This window comes from Opisthocomus hoazin, chromosome 7, assembly GCF_030867145.1.
Source record: "Opisthocomus hoazin isolate bOpiHoa1 chromosome 7, bOpiHoa1.hap1, whole genome shotgun sequence".
In the NCBI taxonomy this organism is placed as follows: Eukaryota; Metazoa; Chordata; class Aves; order Opisthocomiformes; family Opisthocomidae; genus Opisthocomus; species Opisthocomus hoazin.
The window spans coordinates 31857071-31875328 of record NC_134420.1 but is presented as its reverse complement, the minus strand read 5'-3'; the positions used below and the strand labels follow the sequence as shown (position 1 = coordinate 31875328).

The window sequence follows — 18258 nt, the reverse complement described above, 5'->3', positions numbered from 1 at the left end:
CTAACCCAGTGTTTAAGCAGTTAAAATTACTTTACAGCCACAATGGGACAATAGCAGTGCTCAAATCCAGCTTTGGAAGGAGGCCCATGATTCCCTACCTGCAAACTTCACAGCAGTGATGGAAGAAGAATGTTCATCCAGGGTCTGCTGCAGGCTGTAGTCCTTTCCAGCATCCAAGACATGAATCAATCTATCCCGACTGGCTGAGGCTAAGAGCTTTAAGCCTGTCACAAAGTTAAGAAGAGTACAAGACCACTACTAAAAAGTCATTTGCTCTTCCAGTCACTATTTTAAAACAGCTTCTCAAGTCTTTTTATGGAGAAGACATTACACTGTAGCTAACTGCCTGGATGGACAAAAATGAACACCCCTGAATTTCACACTATACCAACAGATAGAACAAGTTTCAATCTCAACCTACAATACTGCAAGGAAAAGTATGAAAAAGAAGACTTTTTCGAAGTCTGGTTCTACTGGCCCAACACTACAAGCCTGCTCTGAAATCCAGGAGTAGCTCACCATTGAAAGTTCTGACACACCATGGCTGGACATTCTGACTTGCTCAACACTACATTCATATGCAAAAGGGAAGAAGCTCAATTGCATTTACCTGTATCTGGTTTGGAGTACTCCAGACATAGGATTTCAGAGTCATGGGCTTCCACCTTCAGCATTTCCCTCAGAGAATGCAACTCATATATCCTAAGACACAACACGGCTGATTTCAGTATGTTTAATAAAATTAGCCAGAACTGGTGTTGATTCTCATGCCTGCCCAGCCCACAATCTGTACAAGAAGCTCTATGGGATTACCTGAGAGTGCCTATCCTGTCCCCTGAAGCCAGGTGCTCCCCACCAGGACTCACACAGACAGTGCGTATCCCCACCTTCGTATCCATCACTTGTGCATCAGCTTTGTCTGCACTTCCTGCTGAGTTGTAATCAGTGTCCAGAAGCACCTGAGTGTTGTCATCTACATAGATGATTTTCATCAAGTCCTGGGGATACAGTACACCCGGAAATATTAACTACTTACAAAATATTAAACTGAAGCATTTGCCTCAGAAACTGGGCTCTCGGCCAACATATACACTTCACTGGCAGTAATGCTGTAATGGGTGGGATTCTTTAGCTAGGAGCAAGCACTCAGCCCCTTCGTATTGTAGCATGAAAGTTTCACAGCTGTGTCTCACGATCACCGTTTGCAAAAGATTCCCCTTCAAGCTAGAAACTAACAGCATATCCCACACAACAAACAAGCTCTGGGATAAGTCATTACTATGCAGTAGGGAACACAGCAGGAATCTGAAAGACTTCTATGGATCATCCAAGTCAGGCCATGACTTTTTAGAACTCTCTGACAGAAAAAGCACGAGCTTTTTCCACCATGAGCAGATTGCTGAGAACGGGCAGGTCAGGGCTGCTGTGTCCATGGATCTTCCAACACAACTGAGAACAGAAGCAAATGTCCACAAGAAATGACTGTTCTGTATGAGTATCCTCCCTGTTAAACAGATGACGTGAGCGCAAACTGTTTCTCATTCAATTCTCCCAAACCTCTGCCTCATTTAATGCACCTTTTCCAAACAAATCTTAAAGTGGTTACACATTACAGAGACGGAGGAAAAGAGGAACAGCTCTCCTGAGGCATATGGCACGAGGCATTTTGGAAGAGACTAAGCTTGGCGAATCCTTGGTGGTTTATGGCAAAACCAATAGATCCTAGGGCCATTTCAGGCAAACTGTCTTTCCATCTGATACTCCCTCCACGTTTCTTCAGGTTCATACATTTTACCAGACTTGTCCTCTGTTTACAGAGAAGCCTGTGTTGACTTAGAGGTCCAAAGAAGTTTGGGCCTTAACTTGGAACACCTGTGCATGAGGAAGAGCAACCCCAAGGGCAAGAAGGTGATCAAAACCTGGGATCTTACATTGCTGAGGATGTTGCGGTGCAGGGCTGTGCCGTGAATGTTGGAGCTCTCAGTGTTCCACAGACGAATGGTGTTGTCAGACGAGCAGGTGATGAAGGAACCAGGGGGGAGGCATGACAGATTGTTGTCCTTCACCTCCGGATACATCTAAGGGTAGGTAAAATCAACCCTGGAATGAGATTGGCTGGCACCTGGCATCCTAGACACCAGTAGCAAGTTTCGAAACAAAGTGAAATAAAAGGGCTGTGCTCTCTGTTTTGTAAAGGCAAGAGCCAGCCAGTTCTCCTAATGAAAACCCCTTGGCAGATCAGAGCTTCATATTCACTTCAAACAAATGCTCACCGAGCTTCCCTGAATGTAGAACATCCCTTTGAGAAGCAAGCAACAAGCCAGCATCCTTTGCTTCTAATAGTTCAAACAGAGCTCCTCAAAGACCTCAACAACCAGCTTGCACTGTTGCTTGCAACTTTCAACTACTACTGTCAACTTAAAATCCATAAGGAGAGATGCAATTAAGAAATAACAACAAGAAGTGTCCTCAACCTCTTCCCACTTTCTTTCCACTTCCCCCTTTTCTGACCACTGTTGGACATATTTCAACATATTAACAATTAGATTGTTTCCTATGCCTCCCTTCCTTCCCTCTGTCCCTCTGAGGGAAAGCCAACTAGACAGACAGGAAGATGACAGCCACTTGAGAGGTTAATTCAGGATGCCCTGGTAAACAGGTCAGTAAGGATCAGAGTTGAGATCTTGTCACTTGTTTCATGCTTTTGACTTCGGAGCACTTGCTCACCACAGACCTCGAACTTTTTTTTTTTTTTTTTTTTTTTTTTTTTTTGAGGTCAGCAGTTAACCACTGGGTATTATGTGAAAGGAGCCCCTGCATCCAGCTTTGTCCAGTCCTGCCCCTTGTCCCACCTCTCAACTTCTCATTGCCAGACTTTTCTTCTAGTAACACATTCAGTCAGCCGTTGCAATGCAGCCAAAGAACTGTTCCCAGCTCCAACTCCAGCCCCACAGCAACCACACTAACGCCAGGATGAAATCTGAGCCAATTCTTTCTCTCTGCAGTTAAGTGTTTGCATTCATATTTAGCAGCTCTTCAGATGACTTCCTCAGCTGCAACTTGCAGTCCAACACTTGTGTCTGCACACAACATACCTCAATGTTCCACACGCAGGAAGAGTGGTACAAAGCGGAGTACACCTTGCCCACTTTCTTCGGGTCTCTGACATCCCACACATACAGGCTGTGGTCATTGTACACACAGGAGAGCCACTGGTTGGTGGGGTCAAACGTCAAGGCAATTGTGTCTGGATACTTCGCATCAGCCACACCAGAGAAAAGACGACTGTACAAAGAGAGAACAGCAGCATGGTTAACTTGCACTTTCTTGGAGTCAGAGCAAGGAGGTGAAGCATGAGAGCTCAGATTCTCCACGCGGCACTGGCAAGGTGAACAATACACTGTGGCATATACAGGCAGAGAGAGTAGTTGGCTGCAAAGACCTGTCTCTTGAACAACGAGAGTCCCAAAAGAAGCCTGAAAGTCCCATGGCAAAAGTCATTTTCCCTGCCACCAAACCCAGAGTCCCACCACAGACCAGGCAACTGACTTTCCCTGAAGAACAACCAAACAGGACACTTGATCATCACTGGAGATCATCATCATTTACCCTTGCATAACCAGGTGTTAAAATCCAAGTCTCAAAACAAAGGGGAAGGGGAGGATCATCTTTTGGTGGATACTGTATTTTGTTTACTGATTGCAGGAACTGCTCTTGCGTGGGACCAAGCAGAGGAGTAAGTACTGCATGCAAAAGTGAGGACCACACCAGCACAAGGGACACAGGAACGATTCATTTCAGCAGCCACTTGTCTGGCATGCTTCCCTTCCACCCCTGCCCCACACACAGGCCAACTTGGGGCTGCTTGCAGCAACTCATGAGATGGCAACTGCAGATAGCTACAGTCCTTTCTAGAGTGGCAAGCTCTCTGATGCAAACTTAAAAACCGAGGAATTCTGCAGAACAAGGTAACACCTCTTTACCCAGATTAGACCAAGATCACGCCACATGAACCCTGCATCTCTTCTTCAGGTGTCCCCTGTTAAATCCTGCTGTCATGCACATAAAGAAGGAGCTGCTCTCTTGACTGGAGGTGAACACAGCCATCCCACAATGCTGCTAATGATATCGAATAAGGTAATTATAGCCAGAGTGCCAAGGTGTTGAGAACAGGTAATTTAAAAGGCCTGATGGAGATGCAGGGATGAGGGCCAAAGCGCAGTGTAGCACACCAGACAACTGGAGCTCTGCTTCTGCAAGTGCAAAGCTTCAAGGGCTAAAAAAGTGCAGCTCAGATCCTATCAAAAACTCAAGTCATTGCTACTGTTGTGGGCAGTTTATTGTGGACAACCAGCATCCCACAGAGAGGCTCTGGCATGCATGGGAATATAAGGAGTCATGTGTTTTCAAGCTTCTTTGTAAGTAATAAAAAAAAAAAAAGTTGTAATCAGCACTACAAATGCATGTTTAAGAATCATGTGAATACTTCTGCTTAGCTGATGCATGAGAGCAGTGGAGAGTATTTTTAAAGGGTCCATGTATACAGTTGCTTGACTTTAGCATTACCAGAAACTGGTAGCATTTTAAATTGAGAGAGTTCCTTTTCCAACTCCCTTATTGGAATATCATTATCTCCCACTTATCTTCTAGAGGAGGACTATACAGTGCACTGTTTGAACCTTTACCTCAAGTTCCCAAGAAAAGTTTAGAGAAAACCTGTTGAGACACAAGGTAAAAAAAAAAAAAAAAAAAAAGAAAAAAAAAAGAAATAAACACCCCCCAAAAAAGTATCTATCTGTACATGTGGGAACTCCAGATACCCAGTGGAATGATGGCTGGTGGATTCATACACCTTTGGATTTCCTTCCCCACTAGTGACAAAAGTGAAAAAGAGCAACAGAAGAATACCAGGAAAGTCTCCAACTAGGACTGGCAAACAGCAACACATGAAGGGTTTTTTCTAGGATAACCCTCCACAAGCTGGCGCACAGAACTGTACGGAAATCACATTACCCATCTTAGAGGGTGAGAAACAGAGAGCCAAGGCAGAAGATACTGGAGCAAGGTAGGAAAACAAGACAACAGAATGCACAAAATTAAGGGAGGGGAAAGGCTATGGAAAATAGATGGAGATTTGGGTCTGTAAAAGATTGCAAAGGAGCCTTTGAAAAAGTACCAAATGAGAGCCTGAGCATCTCTTGGCAACATCACTATATTGCTATAGAGAAGAGTCTTCAACCCTTACCAGTGATAAGCAAAGGATGTGCCATGGTACAGGAAAACTGGAGTGTGCCACAGCATCCTGTGCCATCTGCTTGCTCACTCATAGTAACCAACAGCAACAGGCCACCAGACCCAAGCAATCCTAGGGAGATGAGGAGCAAGACAGGTTGTCTAGCCCAGCAACCAGCTTCGGGCTGCAGCACAGCCACGCAAGGCAAAGCTGCAACAACTCGGGGAGATCTGCAACAGGCTGCCAATTTAAATCCATAAAAAGAGCACACTCTAGACGGCAAAGGTCTGGGGAACAGTTCTAACCCTCACAAGCTTCCCTTGCTCCCTTCCACCCTCTCCATGGTACCTGGCCTCAGTCACACTCGCGATGTCTGTTCCCAGGAAGTGTGGCTTCGGCAGTGTGGTGATAAAATGAAGGTTCAGAGGATTAAAAATCCGCACGGTGCCATCAGCGCAGCCACAGAAGATGCAGTCATGATTCACAGAGATGCAGTTTGCCACAGTGGTCTGAGGAGGACAGAAGAAGGTGAATAAGCATTGCACTCTCACTTCAAAGGTCACCAGACACGACAGGGAAAACAGCAAATTGACAGACAAAGGAGTCATGGCCAGAAGAGCTGAAGTGTAGTCAAGCCCCGGGAATAAGGAAAAGCCTAAAAATCCAGTTTTCCTTTCTGAGGAGCCTCCCAGCCAAGGTCCATTTCAGATTCCAAGTGGTTAAGGAAAGTGCCCAGTTCCTCTGCCACCCACTGTGGTGGGAGGTCAGCAGACCTACATATTTGCTCCAGCTGGGTCTTACTCTGAACATTGCTTTTTGTTCCTCTGTGACACTCGGCACCACTGGCAGGCACGCAGCACCTCACCCTGTACTAGCAAGCCAATAGCAACCTGTCACAAGAGGATGAGAACCGAAAAAAAATGGATTTTCTTCCCCCTCCCACTGGGATCTGTACAAATGGCAGAAAATGGTACAAAATGGAGTATGGTGATAAGGTGACGAGTTCAATGCAAAACTTTTTTCAAACTTACTGTGAAGCTGTCTGTGTTCTGAGCGAGAGTGAAAGGCAGATTTTAGAGAGGAAAGGAAAGAAAAGATGAGGCATTTCACTTGAGTGAAAGCGCAGAAAGATTTTTCCCTTGATTTTAACACACTGGATCCTCTCAGATAGGCATCTTACATTCAAATGAAAGGAAACTACGCACGATCAAATTCTTAACTATGGGCCAACCCGGTTGTTTAGAACAGCCAAACCAACTAGTACCTTGGGAACCTGCATTTAAGATGCACAAGCCAAGTAAGACACTGCAGAGTGGATAGAAATCGGAATCCTTCTAAAACTCCTACTTGTCCAGGCCAAGCCAGGAGGGACAACACAGGGGTTGCCAAAGCTACACCAGGACACTGCTTTGGCAGAAGGGCAGTAGCTGTAATGCTGAGGCTTGAGAATGAAAGAGCCTCAATGATTAATAAAATCTCTTTGCCAGGAAGCAATGCTATTTCTACCTGGCCTTCCAGAGTAAATCACAAAGTGGCAGAGGCCCAATGACTTTCACTGCTGGTGGTCAGCTTGTGCTCCTTGAGTGCCTGTATTATTTGTTGTTCCTGCTCTGCTTCAGCAGGCACAAATATTGTGGGATAGGAGGGCATAAAACTCACCCTCAGCTCCACCCACTTGTCTAGTAGCCTTTTTTCATTGAATTCACAGAGCAGGCCTGAGGATGTGATACAGAAGGTGCTGTCAGCTTTTTTGCCTCTTCCACATGCCACATCTGCAAAGAAGTTGTTCCTCAGTTCTCCAAGCAATCCTGAGCGACCTAGCAAGGGGACTGTGGCATTGACCTACCAATAAAAAACAGTTTGTTAGAAACAGAGCGAGGCACTCCAGGCAGACAAGAGATTTTTTAGAACGCCGAGCCGTAAGTGCTGAAGTGCCTTAAAGAAAGAGAACTGCAAACGGCCTACAAGCAGAGGTAGTGACACGTTTTACTCGCTGCAGACCCACTGGTTGCATAGTGTTTTGGGACCATCAGTATTAGCACATCAGTGGAACAGAAAACTGTTAGTGACATCGAAACTGCGCATCCAAATGTATGACCCAGAGACAGCAGAACAATTACTGGCAGAACAACGCTTCCATGGTCAATCTGTGATTTATACCAAATGTCAAAGCAGGGTCCAAGCATAAAGTAGGAATATCTGTTCATGAGCACACAGAAAAATTATCATATGTGGATTCTGTCCCCTACAGAAGAATAGAACAGCTAAAAGTTTAAACACTTTAGCTGACACTCCAAAATAACATTCACAACCTTTCAAGATGCTCATACCAACATCAAACAGCTCTCCTTTCTGCTCCTAGGAGTTCAATGACTGCAGCTCTTCTCTAGGCTTTTTGTTCTTCAGCATATTTGACTACTAAAGAACAAGCACGCTGCTCTACAACTCCAGGAGCCATACCCCTACCTCAGCACAGAATAAGACAAGCTTTTGGCACCTTTTGGTGCTACCCGCCACAGAGATTGAGACTTGAGAGCCAGGGGTGGAGGGCTACCCTTGAATCCTAGCAAGATCAAACAGTACCCAGATTCCCCAGCTCACTGGGGTAAAATCCACCCTGTCGTAAGATGGAAATGCTTGTTCACAGCTTGGCCTTGATGCACTTTCTCTCACCTTGGAGGTTTTGCTGTCATCCAGGTACCAGAACTTGACATGTCGATTTCCAGCAGTGACAAAGTAACTGCAGTCCTCCGAGAATGACACGGCTGTCACTTTACTGGAGACTTTGTTGGCTGCCACTACAACGTTTTTCTGGAAACATAATTGTTTAGATAGCTTAATTTCTTTGCTCAAAAGCAAAGGAAACTCATTTCAGTTACAGGCACACATCCAGTACAAGTGCTGCAGCAGGAAAAAGATGAGGCCCAAACTATTGCCCGTTCACCCCTCAATACAACCTCCCCAGCATAAGCTGCGAGCATTGATTTGGTAGATAGCACAATTCACATTGACATTCAATTCCACTTCCACATCGACTGGGATTGAGAACAGATCAGCAGGCACTAGTGCCTGCCAGAACTTGCTCTTTGAGCCTTGACATGTGGGTTTCACAATCCCCAGGAGCTCGGAGCAAATCCATTTCGCTTTCTAAACAGCAAAAGCACACATAGGCCAGCACAAGAAGGAGCTCTCCCAGCCTCCATGCAGCAATGAGGGCAAGGCACCCAAGATGGAGGAAAAGGTATTTTCCACAGAGAGAACAGTACTGGTTAATCCATAAATTCTCTCTTTTCTTTAAAGACATGATGCATATTGAAAGACCCAAAACCACAAAAAGACCATGCCTGTATTGGAAGGCACAAAGCAAAATCTGCTACGCCTCAAATGTGCACCTCAAAATGTCAAAGAATTTGGGAAAGGAGGAAGAACACAGCAGGGACAGAGAACAGGAATAGACACTGACCGAGCAGAATGATCAGATGGCAGGATCTCCCTGCCCACAATATCAGCGCTCAGTTTTCTGCCCCCTGCCTTTCCCCAGGCACTGGAGGAAGCAAGAACAAAAGAGTTTTCTCCTCTGCCTGCAGTGGGTTTTCAACTATGCAGCACATGCTTGACAACAGCACACCACTTCTGATTTTCGCTCTGCTTCCTTTACCCCTCCTTTTAGGGACTTGGTTGCTCCCAGTCTTCCCAGTGCAGTGCCATCAGCACACAAACCACGTCACGCCGAGGGCCCCATCGGACAGCGTGCTGACAGAACTGAAGAAACCGGCAATGGAGAAGTCTAGGCTGCTGCACCATCACCACGGAGAACCCCCAACCCAGACTGGGGGAAAAGCAAGGGGAACAGCCATTAACATAATTTCTTTCAAGACAGTGCGCAGAGGAGGGCTTAGGACCACTGCAGACCTCAACATTTCGACCACTGTTGTGGTCTTTCTTCAGGGAAGCAAGGGGGCTCTACTGAAAATAGGGGTTTTCTTCTCCATCACACTCAAATGACTGAGCAAGTCTTCCAGACACGAAAAACAGGAAAATGGGAGCAGCAGCTCAGTGGATGGAAGGGTTGTAGTTGAAAGTGCAGGACGGTGCTTCAGGAGAGCTGTTTCACATCTTAGTCTCATTCTTCTTTAACTTTTGCCAGGTAAACCCTCTCTAGTTTTGGTACCGAGCCTGCAAAACAGAGGCTAGCTAGACCTCCTGATAGTCACTGTCTGGAGTGTATGCTTAAAGTGCGTGTTCTTCAGTGCAGAAGAGTGATAGTCCTTACCTCACAAGCTCTCGTGCACATAATTATACATAGGATCAGTGAATAGAAAAACCTGCATAAGCAAGGGAAAACAAAGCTACTTGTACTCGGTCTCACACATGTCACGTATTATGACTATCTCCAAGTCACTACTTGCATTTGTGTAACTAGAAAGAACCAAAAGGCTAAGCACTCAGATTTTTCAGCACTGACATACACACTTATGTTTTACCCCTACATAGTTCAGTGATACACAAAACCAGCAAGGTCAAACTTCAGTTCATGCAGGAGAGAACTAACACTAAGATCTTAAATTACAGTACAGGAAATGGGATGAAGAGAATAACATACTAAACAAGCACAGACTTAGAAGCAGCAAGAGAAGAGAAGGCTCCAGTGAGACCCTGTAGAGGCCTTCCAGCACCTAAAGGAGCCCTATAGGAAAGATGGGGAGGGACTCCTTATGAGGGAGTGTAGTGATAGGATGAGGGGTAATGGCTTCAAGCTGAAAGAGAGCAGATTTAGATTAGATGTAAGAAAGAAATTCTTTACTGTGAGGGTGGTGAGGCACTGGAACAGGTTGCCCAGAGAAGCTGTGGCTGCCCCCTCCCTGGCAGTGTTCAAGGCCAGACTGGACTGAGCAGTCTGGTCTAGTGGAAGGTGTCCCTGCCCATGGCAGGAGGGTTGGAACTAGGAGACCTATAAGATCCCTTCCAACCTAAACCATTCTATGATTCTATGATCATGTGAGATTTAATAGATGCTTTGAAGTTTTTTTTAAACTGGACCTCTTTTAGAAAGGGGTACCGTGCCTGAAGAGGTAGCAGGAGCTGAATAAGTGCTTAGCATTTATTAATATAGAAGACTCCAAGCCTGCTGCCAATAAATGTTTATTTTCTTATATACAAACAGCACACACATGTTTTCTAGAGGATAAGACATGGGCTTTGTTTCCACAGAGTGCTGCTTCAACCCAGTGGCAGACAGAATGACCTCCAACGGCTCTCAGCCACGGTGATTTCTCTATGTTCCCTTTCTCAGTCATCAAGGATGGGATTAGATTATCACAAACCCTGACACAACAAAACCAGAACAAGCCAAGAGTATCCACTACACCACATTGAAATCCCTGGCTGATGAGAGTTTCCTTCCTCAACCTCATAAACTAGTTTTTAAGAAGCCTCTAAAAAGCACAAGGCTTTGACAAGTTTCAAAGTCCAGGCTTTTCTGACCGGACAGCAAGATGTCACACGTCTCCAAGTATAGAGAACATCCCTTCACTGAAGTGACTTAGACCTTCCCTTAGGGACCACAGCTCGCTCTCATGTCCAAACTTGTCTGTGTCTATGAACATCAAAAAAACAAACAACAACAGTATTAACACAAAGCAGAAAGCAAGATGGAACTGAAAACGCTACAGTCAGACTGTCCACTCTCTATAATTCAACAACCCTGACTGGTCCACCCAACCTCCTGGAGAACTTACCTTCCATGACCACACGTTGACAATCATGTCATGCTGGTACCCCACTGAAACAATGTACTTGGAGCTGGGGGAGAAGGCCACACAGGCCACACCATACTTATGCTCCTGGAGCTCAGCCACCTGAGTTCGCTCAGCGACATCCCATACACGAACTGCTGGCATGTGTCCGCTCTGGAGGGGACAAGAACAGACACAGAACAGAAAACGTAACCCTCGAGGTCAGTTGTAACAGATTTAAGCACACAAAAGTGTCAGGGCTTGGAAAAAGATGTCTAGATGGTGCATTCATAATAGAGTTAGAGGTTAGACTTGAGTTCCTCCGACTCTTTGAAGCCCAGGTTGAGACTGACAACCTAAGGAGTATATGCATCTCAACAGGTGTCTGAAAGAATTAGTACAATCTCCCCTGCTTTAATCCTTTTCTTATGCTACTCACTAAACAGCCAGAGACTAGAACAATACTTTTAATGCACATCCCTGATCTTTGCAATAGGAACTCACAGTCAGCTCATGAAAAGGATTATAGAAGACCATATCTCTGGATTCAGTGAAACCAAAAGCCCTCACATCCCCTGCTCCTAACACAATGTGGACATCCAAGATCTCAAACCAGGTCACGCCATACAAAAACACGACATGACTGTTGTGATAACTATCACACAGCATTTGAGAGGGGCTCTGGGAGACCAGCAGTAACATTTCTGTCAAAAAGGTAACACACAGATGCATGCTGCCTGGAAGGATATGGGCAGGGCAGTGCCAAAGAAAACGATACTGAGGGAACAGAGCCTCTGGTTTTACACTTGTTCTCCAGAGAAACAGAAGGTCATAGACTTCAGAAATACCAGTTCAGCACCTTCTGCCAGAATTTTATTCTTTTCTTTACTTATTTATTATTACATCAAAATAAAACAAGGCACACAAGATGAGCTGAAATGCTGGCCAAAAATGTGCCCCATGTGCAAATCCTACTCAAGAGCCTGCTCATGATTTCATGCTGAAGTCTGTCAAAACAGCAGTTTGCAAGATAACATATCCATGGCAACATGAAAAAATGGTACCTTTTCTGATCAGTCTTAAGTAATTTGGTTGTGTGGAAGAGGCAAGTCTGATCACAAGGAGAAGTCAAAGTTTTAAAAACTCAGAGCTGTGCATGTTTGAATTGTCTTTTTCAAAACCTTTGCCAAGTGACTGCCTGTGGCCTGGAAGAATGCCATGGCCAGATTTTACTGCAGTTGGTACAGTTCTCCCTCCTGCAAGTCAGAGCTCAGGTCTCAAGGTGGCTGACAAGATGTTACAATGAGCTGAATCAGCTGCTCTTCAAAGCAATTGCTATACTTAAACACATATATACATATGTGTGTGTATATACATACACATATGTTCCTAGGACCTTAGCATACATCCCAAGACCATAACAAATTGAATTCATATTCCATCATTTAAAAAAATGCTCACCAGAAGTGAGGTCTATGTGATTCCCACGGATGAGGAATCTATGTCTCCACGGGGAGAAAACAAAAGAAAAAAAAAAAGGGGGGGGGGGGGGGGATGGATCAATTTTCCTCTGTATTTGAAAAACACAGAAGACATTTCATGTGTATATCACCCAATAACTACCCTCCGTGGTCTCCTTCCTGAAAAGCCAAACATGCAGAAAACTAAGATGTCACTAGGCAGAATTAGCGTAAGGCTGCTAAAAGTGAGCTTGACAAAGTGAACAAGAAAGCATTTGCTTATGGGACAACTCATTGTACAGAAGTTGAACTAAGACGAGACTGCTGACACCGGCAGGGGACACTGCTACACCAAGTAATAACTCAAATGTCAGACACGTGGGAGGATACCAAAAAGAGAAATGGTTTTACAACAGGGCAAGAGGAGACATGTTTTTGCAACAAGGCAAAAAAAAAGCTTTCACGTATCACTGGAAAGACTTTTAAAAAAAAATAAAATAAAAAATCTGAACTTGCCATTTACCCCAATGAAGTTTCAAACTGAAAAGTCTGGGCTGTATGTAAGAAAAACACCCACTTCATTTTTCACTTTTCACATTTGCACCAGAGATTTAAAAAAAAAAAAAAAAAACCCCAAAAAAAACCAAGAAGGCACCAGAATCATCGGAACTGAACACTAAGGAGAAAAATATATATATATATTATAACTTTAATATAAAGTTTAATTATTACACTAAGACTTCTAGAGTAAAGAGGCATTAAAACAAGTTACAGCTACAAAACCTCATGCTTTCACTAAAAATTAGTAACAACAATCTCTGGTGCTCCAATGGAAAATCTGTCCTTACTTTTTTTCTGTGTCAAGGTAGCCTCCATCCCAAAACACTGCTGTTTCTGTTCTTGGCCTGATCCACGCAGGATTCAGGCTCAGTCTGGGAGCCCCACTATGCCATGCCAGTTGCCATCACGGTGGCTGCATCAGTGACCTCTGAAGTGAACAGCCTCTGTCTTGACAGCTCTGACGCAGGGCTGTGACACACTTCTCTGCAGCTGAGGCTCAGGAAGGGACCTGTTTCACACATGCTCCCTTCCCACGTCGTATAGAGGCACAGAGATTAGTGGCAAAATACTATTAATCACACACAAGAGCAAACTGAGCACAACCATGTGGGGGACAGTCAGCATTTCTGTGGATTTCTAACATCCAGCAATTCCAACCTCATGACACACAGCCTATGTCTTGAACTTCTAATGCAGAACAGACAAACAGCACACTTATCCTTATTCTCCCCCTTGGGCATGTTTGGAAAGAGGAAGCAATTGTCGCTCTCAGCCAAACATACAATGCCAAACCACAGGCACCAGCATCCTCTGTCACTATTCCTAAAGTTCCATTCCACATGCACTTTTCACTTTTTCCACAACACTGTTACTGGCTTCAATTACTTCCTGAAATCCTAAAGGGACAATGCTAAGCTCAGACCAAGATTAAGGACCATCTAACTATTCTCCTCTGATGCTACAGTAGAGCCATGCTGTGTGTCCTTCCACTGCCTTTCACTCTAAATTCAGCCCACAGACACCACCCCAGAAAATCCAGCCCCCAAGCTGATGAGAAACAACACACTGAAAAAGTGCCAGCAAGAGCACCCGATCCATCCACACCCCAGTATGTCCACCCAGAGATACAGCACCGAAAAAGGGTTATCTATGTCAAGGCAGCTCTGCCTTGCTTCAAAATGCGATGGACGAGGTGTGCCCTCTCTCCTCTTGTACTTACCTCTCCTGTAACCAAATATTTTCCATCTGGAGAGAAAGCGAGTGCTGTAATTGTTTTCCTAAAACAGAAAAAATGACACTGAGAAACATTTCCAACATGTGATTTCATTTCAATACATCATGATGGAAGAGTAGTTCGGGATGCACTGGAAAGAGTCTGAAATCACACATAATAGCCTGACACAATGGTTTTGTTTTACCAGCAGTCTCACACTTGCCCTGGCGATTCCCTACTGCCCAAGTCTCAAGCAGCATGCCGACAGCAGTGTAAAAGCTCCAAAAGTCAAGTTTCATCCTTGTGCCTTTACTCCAGATGCAGGACCACATCCTAGCCCTGGTTTCAATAATGAGGTCATAGTTTCAGGTGGAGAAAATAAAAATAAGATACCATGGAGTTCTAGTAAGACCTCCTCCATATCATGCCTGTTAGCAGCTCCTCATGGGACCACAATGTTTATGAGGTGGTGCCTCACTGGCAATAGCACTTCCCATTAGAAGGAGCTGGAGTCAAACTGGCAGGCAGATTCTCCCCAAGGCAGCTCTCACTGAGTGGATTTAGCCTGGAGCAACTGCAGCTCCTGCACTTCAGCCATAAAAACCTTGAATTCACCTCCCACAGAAAGCAAGTCCAGCTTAAAGCTTCACTCACCTGGAACTGTTTAGAATATGGTGTTGCTTATTTTTTCTAGGGTTGAACAGCACAACAACACACCTAGATGCAGGAAACAGAAGAACAGAAAGAGTTGATATGACCACGTGTATAAATAAAGCCAAAGAGCTATCCTTGCCGGTAGAGCAAAGGCAAAAGCAGCCCCAAAATGCTGTTTCATCTGCTAATATCACAGACTGAGCTGGGGTTAACCAGAAATCACAAAGGAAAAGAGCCAGCCAGAGGGGAATCACAAGTCTCTCCCATGTTGAGGAGCACCATGCGCTACTACCATAAATAAGTACCCTTCCAGCATCTGGGAGCCCCAAGTCTCTGATTGCCCAAGCTGGACAGGATGGTTAACCACGACAGTTTGTGCAATGGCCCTAATGGATTATGTCCCCTGCCACAAAAGTGACCCTATGTACTGGGCACAAAAACAGCATGTCTAGACCTGAGTAAGAACGTCAGGAAGAAGGAAAGAGGGGATCTTTGAGAAAAGCTCTCGGTGTGGGAAGAAGGGGAGGTAGAAGGCCTAAATTTCTGTGCCTGGCCCTAACACTAGACAGGAGAGAAACTGTTGAGTATGGCACATAAGGCAGCTGGCCTGTTAAGAAGTGAGACATATGATGCCAAAAACTACTGACCCAAGGGACAAGTCTGAATAAATAACTTGCTCAGGGGCTCTGCAGGAAACGCCTCAGCAAGACGAACTGCAAAAGCAAGCAGTAGTAAACACCTGGTAAGCAATACAATCACCTCCACTGGGAGCAAAACAGTCACTGACTGGGAGGGGAAGGACGGAGAAGCATCCCCACTTCCCTACTAATCTTGCCCACAGCACATTGCCTTGGCATCTCAGACCACCACAACCAGCCTGGGGCAGTCCCAGGTACTGAAGCCTTCCCCGCCCCACAAGCGGCCTACACACACAACAGCGTTTGTCTCATAGCAGAGAGCAGTAGCCACTGGTAGCAGAAAATGCACGGCCCTTACTGTCCCCTCCCAAAAGAGTAACTGTTAAGTGAATACAAAGAATGGAAAACTGGCCTCAGTTAGAACAGCAATTGCTCTGATGACCTCATGCCCTATCTCTCACTTCACCTCTAAAACAGAAATTGTGGTTTTTGCGTGTCCCTTTGCTAGCAGACACTGCCAGCGCTCGGAGACTCCTGGCTCCTCCTTTGCTGCTGTGCCAGGGGAGTGCTGTGGGATGCCCCTGCTCCACTGCCAGCAGCCCTCGCCACGCCGGGGACTTTGCTCACGTCACCATCACGCCAGGGCTCACCCGCAACATGTGCCAGGCTACAGACGTCAGTCAAGGGGAGAAATGTGAGGACAAAAGTCGAGGAGTTGGCCTGAAGCAGCCAAGCAGAAAGGCAAAATCCGAGGCATCACAGAAACCCATTGCAGCACCTCCCCTACAGACCTCACTGGCATTTCATCACAGGCAGGGCACGCTTATGCACAGGGCTTTGGCCAGGACTAAGCACACCTCAGTGCCGTGCTGCCCAGGACGAGAGCCGTGTCCTCCCAGACCCCTCTCCGTGCCCCCAGCAGCAGGCAGGGTGAGCAGTGCTGCAGGCATGGCTCAGGGTTGGCAGGGACCTGCGATGCCTCTGGCACCTCCCCACCTAGCCTGGGCAGCTGACCCTTCCCTTGGTCTGACTGGGCCACCATGCCAGAAGTGGTGTAAATTTTGAAATGGAAAAGAGAGCAGAAAGGAGGACTGATGCACCAAGACCTTGAGCTCAGAGTCCTTGGCTGACGCTGTCACGCTCCGTTAACGTCGCCAGCTCAAAGCGGACACCATCAGAGGGTACCAAAGCTTTAACCTCCAATGCACCAACCATTCACAAGGGGGGAGTGTGTGTACGTGTGTGCAAAAGGCACCAAACTTTTATTGATAGTTATGGCAGACAGTCATGGTTGGAGACGTAATCTAGTGGAAGAGCAGGGAAAGTGTAAATAAGCAGTTTGTTCAGACCGGGGATTGATCCTTCTGCACTTTCTATCCTGGGGAACCAATCTGGAGAGTTTCAAGTCAAAGCTATGCTATATATTTCTGAGGGATTAGTGTAAAGAAGCAGGTGGTTTGTGATCCATTAGCAAGTCAGGAGAGGTTAAGCCTCGCAAATCACAAGTTATGAAATAGGAAGTTAGCAGATGTGAAAATCTATCTAATACCAAGCCTCCAGCTAATCAGAAAAGCCAAGCAAAACCCCATTATATGAAGTTGGATAGGGTTAACGGACCAAAATCTTGTTGAGTTATGACAGGGATGAATTGTGCTCAAAATAAACTTAAAAAAAACAGAAAGAATAAAGGAAAGACACGAAATCCTGGCAAAGACTTTCCTATGCAGCTTTTAAATTTAAGTTCCTGTTTTATTGTGAGGAACTCTACAGAAAAACAGGACTTCAGAGAAGTGAACACAGTCTAAAAACACAGGAAAGATGCAAAAAACAAAGCATGGTCTTCAAACCAGGCAAGAAAACAAACCATTTCCTAGAATAGTACAGTGAGCCACAAAGATCCAGGGCTTTGCCATTATTAACTTACATGACAGAGTCTTTGGCCACTTAGAATCATGAATTTTAGCTCAGTTGCACTCTAGAGCGGGCTGCCTACCGGCAGGCTTCCTCCCTGCTTCTCACCCTCGGCCAAGTCCAGAGCCCACAAATGAAGGTAAGGGCCACCCAGCTCACACACCGAGGAAAATCGACAAACCGCTCCAAGAGCCACACGGCTTCTCGTGCCAGAGCAGCCACCACAAACACGGATATTTCGACTGTCTTGAGATATTCCTAAGCTCAATTCACTGAATTTGACCTGTAATTAAAAAACTGTGTCTTTGGAGGTGGGGAAGGGGGTTGGGGAGCGGAGAGGGAAATAAATGACATTATCTCCTTACTGGTCAGCAAACATTGATATATGCCACAAAAAGGTAATTTTAACTCACAGACTCGGTGAAATAAGATTGCACGTGGTTACGCTGAGTCGGAAGCTAACAACTAACATAACTTGCTGATTGGTTATGACCCTCTATACCAATAAAGTCATTCAGCCAGGATCAATTCATCTTCTAAACCTGCTTTCTTAAATTAGCTGCTACCCAACCAAAGCTACCCCACTGCTATGCTGTCCCATGCCTATTTCCCACCATCACTCTCCTGTCTGCCATACACAAGCGCAATGAAGACTCCAGCCAACACCTTATTGAGCAAGATGGCAGGACACAAACCGCAAATCTTATTGCAGGACACAGATACTGTTCTGGGAGTCACGAGCACCAGACTTTGAAAACTGACTCCCTCAAAATGCTTGGGAAGGTATCTAGTCCACTTCATCCAAGAGAGCACGTCTCCTCAACGAGCAGAAGCCACCTATTTCTTGCACTTC

General features: G+C 45.5%; 1 protein-coding gene across 4 annotated transcripts in view; it reads right to left on the bottom strand.

The window, feature by feature from the left end:
* MAPKBP1 (mitogen-activated protein kinase binding protein 1) overlaps nucleotides 1-18258 on the bottom strand; it is a 104015-nt gene that overhangs the window by 36431 nt on the left and 49326 nt on the right. For 3 of the 4 annotated variants that reach the window (XM_075425651.1, XM_075425654.1, XM_075425652.1), the window contains exons 4-15: nucleotides 14857-14919; nucleotides 14209-14266; nucleotides 10972-11142; nucleotides 7907-8044; nucleotides 6893-7075; nucleotides 6265-6282; nucleotides 5582-5742; nucleotides 3096-3285; nucleotides 1932-2078; nucleotides 814-998; nucleotides 611-702; nucleotides 99-224 (exon numbers count right to left, since the gene is read on the bottom strand). In XM_075425651.1, coding sequence (XP_075281766.1) covers nucleotides 99-224; nucleotides 611-702; nucleotides 814-998; nucleotides 1932-2078; nucleotides 3096-3285; nucleotides 5582-5742; nucleotides 6265-6282; nucleotides 6893-7075; nucleotides 7907-8044; nucleotides 10972-11142; nucleotides 14209-14266; nucleotides 14857-14919 — 1532 coding nt within the window. The remainder of the gene's footprint in view (nucleotides 1-98; nucleotides 225-610; nucleotides 703-813; nucleotides 999-1931; nucleotides 2079-3095; nucleotides 3286-5581; nucleotides 5743-6264; nucleotides 6283-6892; nucleotides 7076-7906; nucleotides 8045-10971; nucleotides 11143-14208; nucleotides 14267-14856; nucleotides 14920-18258) is intronic. The other variant, XM_075425653.1, reaches the window with a different exon arrangement.